This window comes from Branchiostoma floridae, chromosome 16, assembly GCF_000003815.2.
Source record: "Branchiostoma floridae strain S238N-H82 chromosome 16, Bfl_VNyyK, whole genome shotgun sequence".
NCBI classification, from domain to species: domain Eukaryota; kingdom Metazoa; phylum Chordata; class Leptocardii; order Amphioxiformes; family Branchiostomatidae; genus Branchiostoma; species Branchiostoma floridae.
Genome location: NC_049994.1, coordinates 8199413 through 8216021, shown reverse-complemented (window position 1 = coordinate 8216021; position 16609 = coordinate 8199413). Strand labels below are relative to the sequence as shown.

General features: G+C 41.4%; 2 protein-coding genes across 2 annotated transcripts; one reads left to right on the top strand and one right to left on the bottom strand.

Moving 5' to 3' along the window:
• Positions 1-4706: 4706 nt before the first annotated feature.
• Positions 4707-6259, top strand: LOC118403221 (zinc finger protein 567-like). Its single transcript, XM_035801821.1, has 2 exons — positions 4707-4857; positions 5032-6259. Exon 2 carries the CDS (start codon positions 5072-5074, stop codon positions 5831-5833), a length of 762 nt encoding a protein of 253 aa, XP_035657714.1. The 5' UTR covers positions 4707-4857; positions 5032-5071; the 3' UTR covers positions 5834-6259.
• LOC118403540 (snake venom 5'-nucleotidase-like) lies at positions 5980-16225 on the bottom strand. The gene is made up of 11 exons (XM_035802274.1): positions 16071-16225; positions 13325-13526; positions 12823-12960; positions 12004-12220; positions 11349-11534; positions 10498-10701; positions 9581-9696; positions 8949-9096; positions 8231-8383; positions 7450-7653; positions 5980-6857 (listed from the first exon to the last, which is right to left on the bottom strand). Exons 1-11 carry the CDS (start codon positions 16160-16162, stop codon positions 6673-6675), a joined length of 1845 nt encoding a protein of 614 aa, XP_035658167.1. The 5' UTR covers positions 16163-16225; the 3' UTR covers positions 5980-6672.
• Between the last annotated feature and the right edge of the window lie 384 nt (positions 16226-16609).

Sequence of the window (16609 nt, the reverse complement as noted above, 5' to 3'; positions counted from 1 at the left end):
CAGCGTGATAATTGTATACACCTAGCTGTGCAGCCAGCAGGTTCTGTGATGTTGATCTCCTTCAGGATGATGAGAAGGAAAATCAGCAGGTGTCGCAGCTTTCTTCCCATGGTGTCCCACCACCTAAACAAACAGGAAGATCATCTGTTAGGCTATTTCAAATCTATCGGCAGTATTACATATCTTCAGTAACGTCCATTTCAGTGTGTGTTTTTAAAGTAAGACGTTTTAAGAAAATGTTTATAGAAGGCGTACAAAAGTCGCTTACACCACGTTGAAATTCCATGTAAATCTTATAAGCTGTAAACGTGTTTATCTTATCAAAACCCTTGTTGTATCCCATTCGCATCTGTTTCCCACAGACAGCCCGGGTCTTTAATATCCAGGACACGTCCAGAGCAGGAGGCATCCTGGATAACCAACGATGTTCTAGTTTTCTATACCACAAAAGTTACCTCCAGTTAATCGGCATTTACTAGAAACTAACCACCTTGTGACAATCTACTGGAAAAATGTGTTGCCTTTGAACACAATTTCTACCATGTATATCTTCACTCCAGCTTTGTCTGTCCAGGAAATTACAATACAGGTCACATCTATACATATAACGAACCATAAAGATAACGTGCCCACATAGGCATCATATATGTGCAACCAGTATATATTCGGACTCAGCAGAACAATGGTTAAACTTACATAACGTCCTTTTAATTGAGAAATGGTCACGTTTCAAACGTCGTCTGGTCGTCTTTTGATCGAGAATGAAGTGGCATGATTTTTTACAAGTGATCTGACTGTCAGGACCCTTGTGGAACAAGTGATTCAATTTCAGTGTGCAACAAACAGAAAGCAATAGGCAAATAGTAGTGGACAGCCTCAAGCCAACCTCACACACACGCTAAATTTTCAGATTTACTTTATTGAAGCCCACCACCAGACTAATTTCGCCTTCTGTGTGTGTTCTTCAATCGTCAGCGCTAGAATAAGAAAGCAATTTGAATATAAATTTGACTGAATGACATGATTGGGAAATTCTCTGTCTGGATCTGGCGTCAAAAAAAATCTAATCAAAAGATTAATAGTCGATGTCTTCGCGACTGTTTGTACCTTCAAGATAAGGGAATTAAAACAATGATAGAAAACCGACACTTTGATTCTCATATGCAGAGATTTGTCTCAGAAACTCCTTTGAATTCACCAAAAGCTGCCTAATCGGCCTGCATGATTGAGTATTCACCCATTTTGCTATAAATATTCACCTTAGAGCACGAGCTAATCAACGCGCAGTGCCTATAATTCAAATGTCCAATATGGCGGACATAGGGGCAAGAGGGTGATTGTTTCTTAGTTTTTTTCGGTATATGGTACGATCGCTCTCTACCCACAGATCCTATGGATATTGAATTAGTTACGTAATTTGCAGGTTTGGACGCAGAAATGGCGGTTTTGAGAGAACACATAGGCGTCTTTCTGATTGACTGATAACTGTTTTGTGGCGACGCCGAGTTCGTAGATATGGGTTCAAATCTTCGTAGGAGAATGTACTTTGCTTGAACGCTCTATCAGCCTATATCTTAGATATTACTATTACAGATTTTACATAACTCTTATCGACATACGATTATTATGCAAGTTAACATTTAGCTGTTCATTATAGGTTAGTTAGCTGAAGTCTTTTGTGAGTGAGAGAAGTTACCACAGATCTTTCAAAATGTAATTCAACGGACTATGTGCCTAAGATTTCTGGTCAATCTGAATTTCCGAATTCTGTCGGAATTTGTTCGTCAGAAGTTTGACGTCACAAAATAGAAACACCCCGGCACAGCACCCTAAATGCACTCTAAGGATATTTTTTAAACTCCTGAGTTTCTCGTAAAGCTATCCATACTTGCCAACAGTAAGAAAACGCCACAATCTTTTACCTAAACACATTCTTCAATAATTCAAATCTGACTACACTTTCAAAATACTAGTTTCCACATACCAAATGTACCTGCAATTACTATCATATGGCAAACACTTACCTTTCGCGTCAGTCAGAATGACTTCAGTTGTCTCTTCTAAGGATATCGGGCGCTGGCTGGTGGTCTTCTCTTGAACGGTGTGTGCTTCAGTCGCTGATCCGTAACGCTGTGTGAAAAACAACCCAACATTACTCTTACCCACATGTGCATGTGACGTCATTGATTGTCTGAAGCTGGCTATTTGATCGATATTAACATTTATGAGCATTAGAAAAACTTTAATCAGATACAGTTCTCAAGTATTTTCTTGTTTTCGTTCAAGCTACACAATGTCATGTAAAATCAAAAGGCTAGCTTTCAGTAACAGTAATTTGTCAACGTGAACTGCTTTATCCTATATATATAGGAAGTGTTAACAAAAAGGGAAAGTCATTTTGATCTCTGTGGTGATGGTTTGAACTGGGCTATACAACTTCGCATAAGGGGCGTTGGAAGAGTCGATTCCTTCCCCGGAAAAATATTTAAAACTCATTTATAGGCTAGGGTAATGATACCAAAGTTAGTTTTTGTTTTTGTGTGGAAGTGTTTGTGTACTACTAGACTTTACCTTACAAAATGGTGTCGCTGGTAGTGTCCTACGTAACTGTTTAAGATATAAAAAAAAATTAAGGCCCTTTTTTTTACTTTTGTCTCGTGATTCAGTTATTGTTTATTTACAATGTGTAACAAACATTTACTTTAGTCTAGTGACGTGGTTGTACTGATTGTCTGAAGCTGACTTTGTGAATATTGACATTTTATTTTGTTTACTGTTTTTGCTGATGTTGTTATGACTCTTTTTGCATCTTCTAGATAAGGAAATTAACAAAAAGATAGAAATTCATCGATCATCTTTAAAATTCTTATCTACCTATTTTTAAATAATGCTAAAGGTAAAAAGGACTACTCAGTGTAGGCAAATTAGCAATGACAATTACTGTAAGTAAAGTTTCCCAACCCTGTTGAGACGGACAATAATATTAACAACAAGCCTTTAAAGCACTGTAACAGCAACTGGCCCACAAACCTTGATCTTAATTTCACCCTCTTAAGAGAAATACCCTAAACTGGACAAAAATGTTGGAGTTTAAGGTTTGTCAAAAATTTGCTGACGAAAAGGCTTCTCTAAATCTTTCCCTATGGCCAGAGATGTTCATAATGTTCCACTCAACCATCTAAGATAAGTAAGCCTTAATAAGTGTGCATCAACTGTCAATACTACTATTAATAGATGTTAAATGCTTATCCACATTTCATGGTAATGGAACCTCCCATATCTAGTCAAATTCGTACCTCGTTCGTTTCGACGATGTCCGATCTGACGTCATTCGAACCAAACTTAGATTAAATTTGTGTCATATTTGGTTTTAAAAAAGGCCTTCCTAGAAACGGAATATAGGCAGCCAAATCGAAACTAAATAACAAATCAGATTCAAACGGCAGTAATCTTTAAAAGAAATCGATTTTCGTGATATTTTTTCTTACTACTTACTGTTTTATGGTTAGCCAACATTTGGCCTCTTCTAACAGACTAACCCGATAATTTGCCGACCGCACCAAACAACGGGAAAGAATTGGACTTGGAGGACGTGGGCAGGTCCTAGAGCCTGCGCTGGGGGCTTTTTTAGGTGAGAAACGGTGCGCGCATAGAAATAAAAGAATACCCTACGAAGAATACCCCTAGCAACAGACAACCATATGTAGACACATACCTTTTAGGCCAGTCAGGATACCTGAAGAAGAGGCACTTTCTGGCCTGGAGCTCGACGTGTAGAATGCCTCAGACCCCCGGTTGCTGTCCGTCTTGTAGGGTGCCTCCTTGATAAACAAAGTCTTAGAGTAAAAACGTTAACAAAAGACTAAATAGCATTGACATTTATGTAAGTTTTACGTAAACGGTGTTGATTGTCTGAAACTGCCTTTTGAATATTAATGTTCATATTGTTTACTCGTTTTTACTGATATCTTTATGAATCTGTTTGCACATTTTCGATTAGAAACCATGATTAATAGAAGGATGAAAAGTTTTACATTTCTCTTTAAAAGTACCAATAGGATATCTTTCTAAACAGTTATGATAGGACTCTGCGTTATATATAGACTCTCAAAATGCTCTTGTACAAAGCTCCTATCAAATCAAGGAAAGACAAGAAAAAAGGTCACAATTTGCTTTAAACGCCATAAATCGTTCGACGGTGAATTGCGTTTTGACCTCACCATCCAACAGTACTTAAAGCATGTCATTTTTTCCCTCAGACAACAGCCACTATTCTACGATCTGAAACTCTCCGATTTTTTTTAAAGCTTCATTTTACTTTAAGTACAACCGACAGGTACAGCAGGCCGATTAAGGCTAGACGCCCAGATAATAATCAAGCCAAAAGAAATGACCGAAACGAAAGTAAATAGTCTAGTAGTATCAAACCAATCCATTTAGCCAGTTTTAATCTTGTTGATGACAGCGAGATTATCTCTATCATCATATTTTGTCGCTACATCTCCATCTCCAGCAGCGGGCTGCCGGAAGATACACAAACTTTAGTGAAAATATGATCCCTATGAATGTTTATGAGTTTGAGTTTGAGTTGTCTATCTCTGATTACGTGTCTTTGTGAGGTTCAAAACTACGACAGTAAGTTTGCAACATAGCTCTTCATTCATGCAGTAAAGCGTTGTGCGATGATCTCTGGATTGACCCTCTTGGTATCAGGTTTGTGACCTCTCACCTTTGTCCCGTCTATGAGCCGGAGTCCGCCATTTTGTTTTGCGTCGCGTCTTTGTTGCTCACTCATCCAAACGCAATTTTTCGTAATTCCAGAAACCGTGAGGACCTTTAACCATCACAGACATTCAGGTAAGACCTGTGATTGTCGTTAATCCTGCCTGGTTGTGTTTACCATTTGTATTTTTAAGCGGAGGGGCAGTTGTTGCCTTGCAAGTCGGCAGGTTATTATAATGGTGCTACAATTTGTCAGATAGCATAAGTATTTTTTTTTTCACTATTCATACAAATATCCCACTCCCGCAGTTTCGGTGGAGAACGGTGCGCCGGGTATCCTGGGAAGGAGATGGACAGTCCTGAACGTCTTGGGAAGGAGAGTGACTACAACGAACATCTTGGGAAGGAGACTGACATTCGGAAGACCCAGACAACAGACATGGACCTGCAGCCGGTAAAGTGTTATGTCAACTTTCCCCAACCTGACAACATATCGACCTCACAGGTACAAGAAAGCGAAGGCGATATGGGAAGGCATGTGGTTAAAGACGCTAGTGGTGAGAAACCATACATGTGTGAAGTGTGTGGGTCCAGAACGCCTAGAAAATGTAACTTATCCCTACATACGAGAACCGATACAGATGAATTGTTTGACGGATTTGATCAGAATGACTATTCTGCAGCTCAAAACAGCCATTTGAACAATCACTCGGTAACAAAACGCACTGGTGACAAACCTTACATGTGTGGGGAATGTGGATACAGGACAGATTACCATTCCCACTTATCCAATCATATGAGAACTCATACAGGAGAAAAACCCTACAAGTGTCATCAGTGTGACTATTCTGCCAGACAGCAATCAGCTTTGGACAACCACCTAAAGAGGCACACCGGTGAGAAACCATACATATGTCGGGAGTGCGGATACAGAACGATTACAAAGACCAACTTACTCCGTCACATGAGAAAACATACAGGTGAAAAACCTCACGCCTGTGACTTTTGCAACTATTCTACTGCAGATAAAGGTACTTTAGAACGGCACATTACTGCAAAACATGCCGATAAGAAACCCTACATGTGTGACGAGTGGGTCCAGGATAGCTGATAGGTCCTACATTACAAACATATGGGGAAAAAGCCCACCTGAATAAAAAGCTTGACACAAAAAAATTCTTTGGTCAAAGTACGAGAGAACACGAACAAACAAATGTCCGGAAAAGCTACAAAAGTTAAGTTTCCTAAATTGACATGTTTTTTTTTTTCGACTAGATATGTTACATGTAAATCAGCTCTCCTACTCAATGCAGTTATTTATCAACTCCAAAATTATTCGTCAAATAAATGTTCCAATCTGTGTGATAAGTCGACTTTCCAGCAAGCTAGTTTTGAAAAGACAGTGATCTTGGACAACCTGAAAGTCTACAATTTGACGATTGTTGATACTTGTTTATGATGTTCGTACAGAACGCATTATTCGTACCTTATGTATGCTATAGTTAACGTTTACAAGTAATAAACGATGCACATTCTTTTCCACCACTTATCTTTATTTCCCCTGTATATCGTTTTTCTGAAGTAAAAACCAAATTCTAAGGCCATAAACACTGATTAGAACCGCGTACAAATCTCCGTTTTTATACTAATATTTATATAACGTTATCAAAGAAATTGAACTTGAAATGGAAACAAAGTGCCGCTAATCTACAATGCAATAGGCGATGTCGGTATAGAATAACATCCTATTTTATATCAATTAGACCCTGACTTCATAAATCAATCTCCAGAAAAACTGCCAATATCTATACAAAATCTATACGATTTCAAGGTTAAGCGAAGGTTGCCAAAAAATACAGCTTAGCCTTAAACCCACACCCTTTAATAATGTACTCGCAGTATTTAGGATCATCAACTTTATAACCAGGACTTTGGTCCAAGAAACCATGCTCACCCAAAGAGAGTGGTGAACATATTCAGTAATGGAAACATCAACAACACATAGAATGATGCGGACACGAACGAGCTGGACCCGGCTGCAGTTCCATCCACAAACGTTATGCGTCGATCCAGACCGGTTGTGATGGGACTTGCATCCTTCAGGTATGCCAACATAATGTCCGTGTCCAAATACCCTGTAGGATAAAATGAAGATAGTCATTAAAGGTAGTATAGTGGTAATCTGCCTGCCTCTGGAACTAGAAGCCGTGACTTCGATTCCACCTGCGTCACTACAGACATGCACGCGACCGTAAAGGGATGCAGGCCTTAAGCTAAGGACACAACCCGTCGTACGAGCAAATACGTGCTGTCTACATGGCCAAAACGTGGGCAATCTTTTGGGATCCGTAACTGATGAGTACCGACTCCGTACGAACTCGTAGGGAATCCGACGAATTTTGGAGCACGCAGACACGCCGTAGAACTTTACGCGCAGGCGAAACTTTGTGTGCCATCGGGCTGCGGATTGCAATTGGCCAGTACGGGCGACGCGTCTGCCCTGTACAGCCTGAACGTTTTTGATAAATACGTGGCGGACGTGGCCTCCCAAAAAACGTACGGACAAATTGCACTTACGGCGGGTTGTGCCCTTAGCTTTAGGAAGGGACGTTAAGCCGTGATCCACTGTTCATTGTGCTTAACTGTAAGAAGAGGGGGGGGGGGGGGCTTGGGGTATAACTATGATGATAATGAAAGCAAACGCACATAATGAGACTGAGATCTTACCGATGGCATCCATACTAATCGTTTTCTCCTTAATCATCGTGTAACCGTCCCCTCCCTTGGCGATGTAGCTGTTTGCCAGGACCTTGTACTGCTTCTGTTTCTGGACTGGCTCGAACTGCGGCACTTTACAGTCTGAACACTTCGCCTCCAGACTGACGACGCGCTTTCCCACAGGCTTGCGAAGGTCGTACTTCAGGAGGAGTCCTGAAAGAGATACGTGAGGATAGGGTAGTCTTCAAGACGGAATGAGTCATAGGTGTACATGACAAATACGTTTAATGTCTTTTCTTAAATAGGAAAGAACTCTTTTAGGAGGGTTGGTTCAATGAAGGGCAATTCGGCCAATGCTAGGCAATTAGCTAAGTTGATGGATTGTGAAAGTGGATAATGCTAGCAGACAGCAGTGAACACTACTTTTGAATATTGTAAACAGTAGGACAAAAGTTATCGTCGAAAGAGTCCCATGGACGGACAAGTAGAGTGAGATCGTCGGAGAAAAGGTCATGGAAGCACCCATAGAAAAAGGGGTTCACAATGGTAACTTACTATAATATAGCAAGAATTAGACATAAACACCTGTTTGATATTTCCTCGAAAATGTAATTATTGTTAACACTTGTCATTTCAAATCTTGTTGTCTATGTCTATTTCAGACATTCAGGCATGTCGTTTTTTACTCATCTTTTTTCTTTTTGTACAATCTCATTTTTCTGCAGTCTGCAGAGGATATTATTCGTAAGATTGGCTTTTTTAGACCTAAAGGAAAGAGGAAAATGCATACCTGAGACCTGGAGGAATTGCCCGGCTTCCGTGTCAGGCAGCTCCGCCACCGAATGTTCGAACACTTCGTACAGCGTCTCACCGAGTAAGACGATGACGTCAATTGTATTCATGAAAGGGAGAACTGTCAACACGTCTTCTCCTGTAATAACCCCTGTGATGTTACGATAAAAACAACATAGAAAGATTAAGCTACGAAACACTGAGGTCACCACAAAACAGGTTTTCGATGGCAATCATAAAAATGAACGTTAAAGAATCATATATGAGGTGATCGGACGTCACCATTGCTTGATCTGTTTTGGACATTCAACAGTACAATAAAATGGACTCAAAACGTTCATATGTAAAAAGAATCGAATGTAGTAGTAACGAAAATAATTCAATACCTTCGCTTATGGTTTTGCCCGCCATGTTAAATTTTGACCAATTACGTCATCAAATTAGCATGAAATATTAATGTTAATTCATACATATTTGGAAAAATTTTAACCTTACTTAACTATTATAAAATCACTACCAGCCAAATTTCCAGTCACCAAGGTTGGTAGTCACGCCGTTCGGCAACCATACGACGTGAAAGCCCCCCCCCCCCTTCCTCCGCCTATAAATAGAGCCATTTTCCAAGCAAGATTTCAAAACTTTTGAAACTTTTGATACTTTACAACAAGTATGGTAAAGCATTTTCATTTGAAATACATATCAGATATCGATCTAACCATTAGGAGCCCTGAAAGCGATGGGTGCTCTGATGTTGCCGCTATTAAAGATGGCGATGGACACGTCAGCCCACTTCGCTTCATCCGGGGTCTTCAGGTTACCCCGCACCATGGCGTCCGTGATCACATTTCCCAGGTTGCACTCTCCCTAAAAGGAAAAAAGGGCGAATATTTTTTATCTAATAATAATATAAGGTAGAATAATATTCAGCTATTTATTTATCTTCAGCTATTTATTCATCTGTTTATTCATCTTGACAGTTGGGTTGTACACTCAGGCTGCCAGGAGTTCCTAAGCTACAAAGGTTCTTCCTTGCATCAAAATCCGCCATCACAGCAGAATCAAGACCATAGCGTGTCCACGACAAATGATACAGAAAACGGGAGTTCTGCTGCAGTACCAATGCCATACACCAGGTGACCTAAAAGTAACCACCACCTTTGCCTTCCCAACAGGTATCTATCAACTTATCAAATATCATCTCAATCCATCTGGAGGTTCAAATATTTTACTAAAAATATCATGAAGCACAACTTGAAAAACACATGCCATTCTTTTCCCTGTGTGCACGTCTACAGTGTCCATATGCTAGTAAAGAATTGAATTGAATGGCAAAAAAGGAGAGACGTACCCGTCTGCATGCCACCCTCCTCCCGTCTAGGTACACGTGTGTCCGTCCGACCTCCTGTCTGGTCAGGTTCACGATGACACCTTTCATGGAGGCGACTTCTGCCAGTGTCTCATTGTCTGTAATGCGTCAATGTAACGTTACATCGCACACGCTAAACCATAAATAATGCATATCGAAATTCCAGTACAACACTATGTTTTACAGTGTGTGTGCATAGAGATCACAATAGACAAAGTAACAAAATAGGAACTGATACATATGATAGATATGAAAGTTGCACCCAAGACGCTTACTGTCCATGTTATCTAGCCCTCATTTCATTCAGCTTCGAAGCGGAAATGGCAAAAGGGCTAAGCTAGTGGACCAGACATCAGTCCGTCACGGTTTTTAGTTACCTTTCTCATGGGTGTAAAATGGGTTCCTGACTTCGGTTGGGGGCATAAAAGGCGTTGGAAGGAGAGGAATGGGCTTCACTTTTCGCTTATGATTTTGCCCGCCATGTTGGATTTTGACCAACTACGTCATCAGATTAGCATGAAAAAATACTATACCCTAGACACATACAGTGGATAACAGCCGTAACCCACTGCTCCTACGACTAAAAAAGGCTATGGGACTAGCTCTGCCTTTATTCCAAACTACGGCTAGCCGACCCCATCACATATTGACTGACTAAAAACAGAACAGATATAACGTTGGGAAATTGATGAATTCAAAAGAATCGGGGTTTGAAGAAATAAAAGGCGGCAGGCAGAAATGAAATGGGCTCCGCCTTCCAATACCATATCCTAGACAAAGTGGATAACATCCCACTGTCCCTACGACTGAAAAACAGCTATGAGATCACCTTTACCTGGCTGAACTGAAATAAACAGATCTAATTTTATTGGTTGGACTAAAAAAACTAAAAATCTAACCTTGGGAAATCGATGAATTCAGAAGAATCGGGTTGCCGGCAAACTCGGTCACCTCCCCAGCGGGGTTGAACGTGAGTTTGAGGTAACCCAGGTACTTCCCGAAGAAGTAGTCCTGCACCACGAGAACCTGCCGTCCGCTCTCTACCTCGGACTGGATGGTCAGTGGGTACTCCCCGTACTTAGGATCATCTTCAGGAGGGGTACCTGAAAAAATAACAAAGGATGAAATTCACAACAAAGAATAACGTATGACAAGATTTGTGGAACTCATTTCCATCAAGTCTATTTGGAGCATCCTCGTAGATAGGTTCGAACAGCTGTCAAAGTTCAAGTGTGACAGTTCGCACAGTTACGGACGCGCCGCGTGCCCTCGACGCTGATGCTAGTTTTCTTCCACTGGTTTTGACAAGGAAGACAGACGCTATGCACAATGCACAATATTTACTGGCACAGGGGAAATTCCTCTAGCTGTCCCCAACATCAACCTGAAAAGCTTAAAGTCTCACAAAATGTTTAAACCAGAACAAGCTTCTTTGGGACCCAACAGTTATTCCTTTTTTTTTCTATCATGAAAAGCTATCTGCCATCAAAGCCACATGTGCCTAAAAGCACAATATATCAAAACGTAGTATCTGTTCCGCTGCAGTGCTATATTAGCAAGCCACTAAAGGCCTAAAGCTTAATTATGTTGAGGTATTACCAAGATTTACCCAAACACCAAATATCAAGACAATCCATCCAGACCTTCTTGACTTTTTGTGCTGACAGACAGATACACACACACACACACATACATGTACACACACACACATGTATATATAAAGAGAGAGAGAGAGAGAGAGATAACTAACCCTTGTACAGAAACGTGTTGGAGTGTCCTCCCACGACCAGATCCAGCCCGGGGACCTGTTTAGCGATGGTGATGTCAGCTTTGATACCGGAGTGCCCCAGTGCTATGAACTTGTTCACGCCCTCGCCCTGAAGCCTCCTGACCTCCGCGGTTATGGCTGAAACTTCGTCACTTAAGACGAGGTCGGCTATGATAATAACGTGGATATAACGCATATCAGGTTACAATACCACTGAGATGGAGTGTCTATGAAAAAAGAACGGTCCAAACATATGTTTTCAATTTAGATACTGCACGAGAAGAGGTGGAGGCACCGAGATGATGGAGCAAGAGTCTCAGAGCAAAATAATAGCAACCCAACTGATGGATGTAGGATTTCTCTAAGACATTATTAGACAAGCATGAAGCGACATACATGTTACTGACGGCCAGTTTGTGACAGAAATGTGTGACCTATGTGGTACTCACGGCCAGCTGTTTCTGACAGAAATGTGGTGTTGGTGTAATATACGGGATTCTGACGGCCAGTTTGTGACAAATGTGTGATCTAAGTGGTACCAATGGCCAGTTTGTGACAGAAATGTGGCGTTTGGTGTGGCATAAGTGATGCAGACCACCAGTTTGTGACAGAAATGTGTTATTTAAGTGGTACTCACGGCCAGTTTGTGATAGAAATGTGGTGTTTGGTGTGAGATATCCGATCACGCCTATCTTCTCCCCTCCCACCGTCAGCACCACGGACGGCTGGAACAGCCGCTGGAGTTCAGGCACTTTCGAGGCGTCGATGTTTGCACACACCTGTGTATGGTTGCTGTTCTTCAGAAAGGGGATAACCCCTTTTGCTTTGTTGTCGAACTCGTGATTTCCAAAAGCCTATAGCATAGTAGGAAAAAACACGTTATGATAAGATTACAGGTTTTGATAGTTACAACTTAGACTTAGCTTTGGTGGTGGTATTTTCTATTAGAAATGGAAATAATCTCTCAGTTGCAAAGCCTCAGATGTGTAAAAATACAGAAAGCCTTCTTTCTAGTCATTCAACTAGGAAATTCCTTTTTATTACACTTGAGTTCTTACAAGCCTGAATGAAATCCTACAAGCCTATCTTACACATTTGCACCAGTGCCCCGTGCGGGTCTCGAAGCCCACAATTTGTCCCGATGGACTGCCAGATATTGCAGGGGAACCTGTCGGTGTTCTTACAAATCTGTTCGTTGCAGGATCCCTGTTTAATTTTTACTCCGACTTAATATCTACCCGGGGCACGGTCGGGCCAAAACAATATCCCGGTAGCCACAGGGTGTCCCACGGGGCAAAACAAACTTGAACTGCACAGCATGACCCCTTTTTTCAATGTGACCAAAGCATTACGCCGCTTGATTGTACACACTCTGCAAAGCTATGAAACAGAGGGTCCAAAACAGTTTTATTGGTAGTTACATGTATGTGGAACAAATAAAACAGCACAAACTCACCATCACGTCATACTCCATCTTGTTCATGAATCGCGCGGCCTCCAGGCCCTGGTAGAAGTGGAACCACAGCGTGCCCTGGAACTGGTCCCCTCCATCCAGCAGGATCACGTTGGCATCCGTGTTCCGGATCTCCCTGATCTGGGTGGAAAATGTGTTGCCTTGAAATTACATCTCATAATTTTAAACACACATCAACACTTTTTGCATGTGATATTCAATATATTTCATATTTTATATATTCTGCGAGGTCATGTTGGTGTAACTTTTGGTGGGGGGGGGGGGGGGGGGCAAACTAATTTAATTTCATTGAAGAAATGTGACCATGACCAAGCCTGGTCATATAATCTGTTCATTTTCCAATTAGTCTTACATCCGGGCCACCGATTTTTTCAGGTCCGGTTTCTCTGGACCGGTCCAATGAGAAAAACGGGTTTATACCGGTACCCACCCCTGCTAGCTACAAATACCCTGAAACACAGACAGACTAAAAGTTGGTTGGTACCTTGGTGAGTCTTCTCGCCACGCCACCGAAGCACTTCCCGGCGGCGGCCTCACTATCACTGCACGACCCGCCATTGCCGTCCGCCTGCTGGATACGAGCGTGACAGTCGTTGGTGTGGAGGACAGTCAGGTCAAAGGTCAGGCATGATGTCACCCACAGGCACACCAACGAAGCTACAACATGCACTTTCATGTTGAATTTCCTGGGATTAAACCAAAGAAAATGATCACTAAAGGTATTTTCTGACGTTGACAAGCTGCTATTAAAAGATACACTCGAACGAAGTGACTGTATTTATTGGTAATCATGTTATGGTATGGTATGTGCACTCACTGAGGTTCCCTGACTTGATGTGAGTTTAGCTCAACATCTTGAATCGTTTTGAATCTCTTTACTAGAAAGTAAGATGATTTAGGATACTAGATTATCGCCACAAATACAAGATTAATACACACTAAGAAATTCTTGCAATATCAGGAGCGGGTAACTAGCGATGGCTATGCAATGCAGGACATTTCGTTGTATACTTTTAGGACGATAATATCCACTTACTCTGACTTTCGGGCAACCAGCTAAAACATTGAGATCCAAGAATCTTCTCAGCCGTTAAACATTCACTACAGGCACTCGCTACAGACTCCTCAAGCTTACCGAGCACACAGCTTTTAAGCCGCGAATATTCTTCTGATAAACCCAAGCTGCGAGTTTTAGCACTCATACAGCTCAGAGCATAGCCATGTTTCATCAGCTAATCAGGAGTGATTGTGGCTTAATCCACGAATGGTCTCCCTAAATCAGTTTGGTAGACGAATACTGATTGGTCATTACTCGATAAGTACTAACAAAACACAGAGACTAAAAGGCTCATACATAGACATACATAGACGATTTAGATAAAAGACATAAACCATATTCAAGATCTGTCGATTCCAACATTGATCATATTAAAGTTAGAAACGCCACTGTTAGGGACAATCGATTGAATGTTATTTATCGGGGCGGAGAGCTGATACAAAGCGGATCCGTCAAAAACTTTTTTCCATGTTCACAGGTTCGCGTATTTTTTTAGATCCTCCCCTGGCCAAATTGTTTCTAGATTGCCCTTTTGCTCCACCAATTTTTCCTTGCTTTTTCCAATTTACACACACTCTCGTGAAATAAATAAAGCATAGCAATAACAATAGCAGTTGCGTGTTGTTTGAATGGGACGCGCGCGTCAACAAATTGTACACACACTGGAGTCCTGCTGGGCAAATTCGGTATTTCAGGCGGCTTATATCAAGGTCTTGCGTATACTTAACGTTGGAAATCATGGCAGAAAGAGGCTGTCAAAACCCACCTACCTGAGTTTTAGAACATGAAAATCTCACATTGGCATAGTTGTGGGGTCTCTAAAGAGTAATTTGAAGACGAAAAAAAAAATACGTCAGAAGACGTTAAACCAAGGAGCTTGGTTAAACCGTGGATCAGAACACATAACACATGGGGTGACCTTTTGACCCCTTTCGTACAGAACTTCAAAACAACTAACTTCTGCAATCTACAGCAACCGCAAACACTAGAAAATCTGTGTTTTTTTTTCAACGCAATATAGAGGTAACAAGACTGGCAATAAAAATATTATTGCCATGACGACGATTGAGGGGAACAATAATACAGCTCAAATCAGAAATAGACTGGAACTTCCCTGTTGCATTATCCCAGGCCGCAATATACGAGCCCACCTGTAACATAAACCTCCAGCCAGCAGAAATGTACTATCCCTGGTACAGCACAATGGTCTGCCAGTAACCAGTTAGTAAACCTACAGCTGAGCACTACAGTGTGTAGTGGAGAATAAAAAATAAGGAAGAACCAACTGTTTCCAGCACTCCGCCCTTGAATGACTTTCTTGCACCTAACCCACATGGCTGTCCTACTTCGTAATATTCCAGTCCTTGGATAGTATAATAGGCCTTGAACAATTATATTTGGCGTCGTCAAAAACCCTACCTGTGATATTCACCTCCAAAATCCAAATATACTGTAAATGCAGGAATGTTCGCGGTCCCTGTATCGGGCTGTGGGTGAAAGTCGTCGCGCAACGTTAACTCTCTGCACAAAAACAAATTTACTTTCAGGGGTAACCATAGATATGCCTTTTGTTCATAACGAAAGGGCTCAGAACTATGCAAACGTGTCAATGTCAAATAGTCTTTTCATCGCGTCGTTACCATGATGGAGATTTCGCACCTGTGACACAAGTGGCACTTGCAGTCAAAATACACATCGCTTGATTTTCAAAATGGCGACAGAACGACGGTCAGCTTTTCTGCTCATTTCTATAGGCACTTTTGCCAAGGGTACCTAATCATCTGGACTAAAAGTAGGTCATCTGCGTGTGTCCGGAAATACCGAAATTTGCCCTGCTGGGGCATATCAAATGTAAGGGCAAAGACCCGTACAATGGCCGCCAGGCACCTAACGCATGGATAACATCATAATATGTAAGAAAAGGGCTGTCAAAAGTCACCTACCTGACGTTTAGTCCTTGGAAAACTAATATTGGCAGAAAAGTATGGCTTCTAAACAGTCCGTCTACGAAATGAAGCATTTTGGTACGGTGCAAAGGTCATCAAAGCAAATAAACGCACCATGGTGACCTTTTGACCCTTTGAGTACAGTATAAAAACAATGGAAACAACACATATTCTATACTGCCCAGGAAACCAAAAACATGGCAAAATGAAATAGCCAGAACCCTCACCTGTAATTTTCAGCTCCAAAAGGCAAACATTTCCCAAGAAAAATGCCTCTTACACGTACTTTTAACAAACCAGCTTTCCCGGGTCTGCGCATTTCTATAATGGTGACCTTTCACCTATAGGCGTCTCTCCAACCAATGCTCACCATTGAAGTCTTCGAGCGGGACTGGCTTTTATTTCATCCATAGAATAAAAGCCAGTCCCGATTGAAGTCTGCAGCGGGCGCTACTCCTCACAGACATTCCAATAAGACATGCTTCACAGCCTCTTTGTCCTTTGCTGCCTCGCCGAAGGCTATGCGACCCAGTTTGAAATGTACCAGTAATACCAGTAACAAAACTCTATTCGTGTTGGCAAATTTAAAGACCAGAAACTTTATCTTTCGAAAAAGCGTCGACTGAAATGTCTATAGAAACATCATGCCCCAATCTGCTTAATTCATTGATTCGTTAGCAAATTAGTTTGCTCGTTCGGAAGGCCATGGGAGGGTCCACTGAATGATTGAGATTTTTTTTAAACTCTGGGGACATGCAGCTTATTT